The following is a 4,063-nucleotide window of genomic DNA, read 5'->3' as shown; positions in this document are numbered from 1 at the left end:
GGGTGTGGGGGGTGGGGGGGAGCGCTCGTGGGCCGCTCGCCCACCGGTTGCCGCCTGCCTACTGCGCATGTGCATGTAATGTACATGCGTGCATGCTGGGGGTCGGTGCATGCATGCTGGAACCAGCCAAGGTGCTGACCGGGCGCGGGCCCTGTGGCGTGCAGGGATCGGCGATGTGGCGGCCATGTATGCTTTGGGCGAGCGCAAGGAGCAGCGTGCAAAGCAGATTGCCAGCAGCGAGGCGGCGGTGCTGGCCGCCGCGGCGGCGCAGGCCGGGCAGCCCAGTGGGCCGGCAGCAGCGGGCGGCGCAGCGGCGGTGGCAGCAGTGGCTGGAGCTGCCGCTGCTGGCGCGGACCAGGCGCAGCCTGCGGCTGCGCCAGGGCACCCACCCCTGCAGCAGCAGCAGCAGCAGCCGGAGCAGCAGCAGGCGGCGTTGCCGCTCCAGGCCACTGCACGGCCCGCCCCGCAGCTCAGTCCGGCCGAGGCCTTTGCAGCGCTGGCTGTGGCGCAGGCCGTGCAGAAGTTTGCCTCCCCTGCCAAGCAAGGCGAGGGTGGCAGCCGGCTGCCCAGTGCGGCCCCAAGCCCGTGCCTGGCTCCCACAACCTCGCAGCAGGCGGCGGTGGCTGCCGCGGCCGCCGCCGCCGCGCAGGCGGCACTAGCGGACGCGGCGGCCGGCACGGCGGCGCCGCCGCCGCCCGCCCAGCCGCCAGCGCCGCCCCTGGTGTGCAAGATCAGCGACGAGGAGTGTGTGGCCCGCGCTGTGGGCTTTGGGGCGGACGAGCGGGCGATGCAGGAGGTGCTGGCTTCCAGCAAGAACAGCAAGTACTCGTCTGCCTATGCCCGGGTGAGGAGGGAGGGAGGCGGTGCGGCCCGGCCGCCTGCTGCCCCTGCTGGCAGGGCGAGGCGAGGACTGTGCTGATGCCTGGCGCTGCGCCGGGTTGGCCTGTGCACGGCTGCAGGCGCTGATGCTTGCGGGGCCCGAGGGGCTGACGACGGCAGAGGTGGCACGCCAAGCGGTGGAGCTGGGCTGGGAGGCGTGGGAGGTGGACAAGGCCAGAGCGTGAGTCCCCCTCTGGCGGGCTGCTGGCCTGCCCTGCACACGGCTTGCTGCCTATGCCTGCGCTGTGGGCCCTGTGCTGTGGGCCCGCCTGCCAGTGCGCCAGCGCGCGTGCTCTCCACGCAGCTGCGGCCCCCGACGGCCAGCCTTGTGCCACTGCTCCCTTCCCCGCGCCCTGCAGCCAGCTGAACCGCGCCACCCAGCGGCCCTTCATTGCCCACCTCGGCAACAAGCGCTTTGCACTGCTGGGCATGCCCGGCGTGCAGGACGTGGCGAGGCCCACCAAAGGTGCGGTGGGGTGGCGGTGTGCGTGTGTGTGTGTGTGTGTGTGTGTGTGGTGTGTGTGTATGTCATGATGCAGCTCTGCAGGGCGGGCTCTCAATGTGCTGGCGTGCGTTTGGCCTTCCATGTGAGCTAGACCTCTGATACGCCGCCTCCCCGCTGGCTGTGCTCATGCAGCCAAGCAGTCGGGTTCGGCCCCTTCCACCGCCCCGGCCGAGTCCCCACCAGAGAGCGCCCCGATGGCGGCGCCCGCGCCAGCAGAGGCAGACCCCACCAGCTGACGTCAGCTGCTGACCAACTCTTGTGCACATGCCGGCATGGGGACGACACACACCTCCAGCGACTGACTTGGCCGACAGAGAATAAGATGCACCAAGCTGCTTTCGTTGCACATGCCTGTGAAGTGGTTGACTCTGACTGACCCACAGCGCCAGAGTAGTAGATAGCAGGCGGTCGATACGGGCAATGCATGAATGAAACAACAGTACGAGGCCGATGAGCTGAGGGGAGGGGTAGGCGCGTGAAGCAGGCACACGCGTGTTCAGAGGGGGTTCAGGGGGGGCGTTTGTTGTGAAGCAAGGAATGGTGCAAGGGGGCGCGTCTTCTCGTCGCCTCACTCCCTGGCCCTGTTGCAGCTCCCCGTGCGCCCATCTGCAGCAGCACCAACAACATCAACACTGTTTACAAATCATCTCCTGGCCAGTGCCCACGTCATGTCCTGCCTGCTGATCGCAAGCGCTGGCTCAGGTGGGGCCCAAGCACTACCGCCACCACGTGGCTCATTGCCGCCGACGACTCACACTCTGTGACCTGGTTCTGGAAGCCGCGCAGCTTGATGCACAGCGGCTGGCAGATCTCGGCGGTGGAGGCGGCATTGGGCCAGAGCTGCACGCGGGCGCGCCAGTCTGCGGGCCGGCAGGGAGGCGGGCAGGCGGGCTCATCACGTGCAGCGCTGGGGTTGGCAGCGCAGCGGCATTGCCGAGTGGCGTGTGGCTGCATCCAAGCAAGTACCGTGCCAGTCCCCTGCAAGTCTCACATCCGTCGGCGACGCCTGGCTTGCCGATGCATGCGCGGGCCACGGTGAAGGCCGCCACCCCGCAGTCTCCCTTGTACGCCCACTTGACCAGCGAGTTGACGATGGCCGTCATGTCTGCGTAGCCGCAGCTCTCCATCTGCTCCGCGTCGTGCATCAGGGTGAGGTTGGAGATGTCGGGTCCGCTGGCACCCGTCATGTCGTCCGCAGGGAGGTGCGCAGCAGGTGGGTAGAGGGCAGGCGGGTGCGGGGTAGGCGGGCGACAAGTGGGCATCATACAAGGCCGGCCTGTCATTGAAAGGACGGCTAATCGTGCCCCGCCCATCACTCACCATTACAGTACCACTCTCTACTGCCCTGCATCTCGCACGTCCCCTTCTTGCCCTCCGCCACGTCTTGGACGAAACCGGGGGCTGGCGGCGCGCCATTGGTCGTGCCGGGCGCAATGAAGGTGGGATCATATCCACTGGTGGCTGCCGGCGTGGTGGTATTGGCTGCCGCAGGGGCCGGCGATGCTGCTGTGGGTGGCTGAGTGGGCGGTGGTGGAGGATCGAAGCCTGCTGCTGCGGCTGGCACCGGCGGTGGTGGGAGGGTGGCGGCGGGTGGAGAGGGCACCGGGCCGGAGGCCAGGAATGGTGCGGGGGGCGGGCTGAGCTCCACGGTGCTGGCTTCGTGCACCTCTCCAGAGGTGGAGGAGGCTGGTAGGGAAGAGGATGTTGGTTGGGCGGCAGTGGGGATGGCAGGTGGGCTTGCAGATCCTTGAGAGGATGTGCTGTCCGAAGAGCTCTTGCCCCCTATTATTACTCCCGCGGTGATGCCTCCCGCCACCACGAGCAGCACCAGGCCCGCAGCAGCGTAAATGACCCACTCGCGGCCAGACTTCTCCGACTGCTTGTGCCAGGGAACGCCCATTTCTGGAGCGTGATCTCAATTAAAACGAATTAAAAAAGGCGCCCCGATGTATGTGCAGCACGATGTGCAGGGAGTTGTTGTAGAGGCTCAACGCGCGCCAAGTTGGCAGGTCTGGTCGGGGAAGAAGCTGTGCGGGGGCCAGGTGCCTTATGCTAAATTGCTTCACGCATCAACATACATGGGGAAGGCCAATGATGTGTTGCCCGCTGATGTGGCACCTCCCCCGATTCGTCTGGCTCATCAGGCACGCTCTCTCCCGCGATCCCTCCCTTTCCTTCGCCTTTCAGAGTCTCTAAGGCTTCTATTTCTCCCCTCCCGCACCCCGCAGCTGCCGCAAATTTAAAATTATGAACCAACCTGTCATCCTTTATGCCTTAGAACGGCGCCAAAACGGCGCCAAGAATGTGTTTCTCACTAAGTCAGATGTAGAGGGCATCATCCGGATCAAGCAGGGCGACCAGCAGGCGCCCTCAGGCCGGCGGCGGCGGGGTGCGGGAGGGGGGGCGGCAGTGCAGGGCGGCACCAAGAACTACAGCAAGAAGGTGCTGCAGTTCTTCCAGGTGCTGAAGGGCGCTGGCGGTCAGGACATCCTGTGCCGCTGCGTCAAGCGCAGCGGAGAGTGGCGGTGGTGCCCCGTGGTGCCGCTCGAGGAGCTGCCCCGAGTGATCAAGGAGCACCACGAGCGGGCGACTGGCTTCAGCGGTGTGGAGAAGCTGTACACACATGTGAGTGATACAAGGGGTGCAATGCTGCCGCCAGACCAACTGGAGAGTGCTCTG

At 66.5% G+C, this 4,063-nt stretch overlaps 2 protein-coding genes across 2 annotated transcripts in view; both read left to right on the top strand.

The window, feature by feature from the left end:
- CHLNCDRAFT_142277 (hypothetical protein) overlaps positions 1–1,620 on the top strand; it is a gene marked incomplete at both ends in the record, with an annotated part of 5,150 nt that extends 3,530 nt beyond the window's left edge. The window contains 4 exons of the mRNA XM_005850333.1: positions 165–844; positions 960–1,060; positions 1,239–1,345; positions 1,517–1,620. Coding sequence (XP_005850395.1) covers positions 165–844; positions 960–1,060; positions 1,239–1,345; positions 1,517–1,620 — 992 coding nt within the window. The remainder of the gene's footprint in view (positions 1–164; positions 845–959; positions 1,061–1,238; positions 1,346–1,516) is intronic.
- Positions 1,621–3,631: 2,011 nt separating this feature from the next.
- CHLNCDRAFT_50729 (hypothetical protein) overlaps positions 3,632–4,063 on the top strand; it is a gene marked incomplete at both ends in the record, with an annotated part of 5,217 nt that continues 4,785 nt past the window's right edge. The window contains one exon of the mRNA XM_005850332.1: positions 3,632–4,009. Within this exon, the coding sequence (XP_005850394.1) occupies positions 3,632–4,009 (378 nt within the window). The remainder of the gene's footprint in view (positions 4,010–4,063) is intronic.

This window comes from Chlorella variabilis (genome assembly GCF_000147415.1).
Source record: "Chlorella variabilis unplaced genomic scaffold CHLNCscaffold_4, whole genome shotgun sequence".
NCBI lineage: Eukaryota > Viridiplantae > Chlorophyta > Trebouxiophyceae > Chlorellales > Chlorellaceae > Chlorella > Chlorella variabilis.
This window is presented reverse-complemented; position numbering and strand designations above follow the sequence as displayed.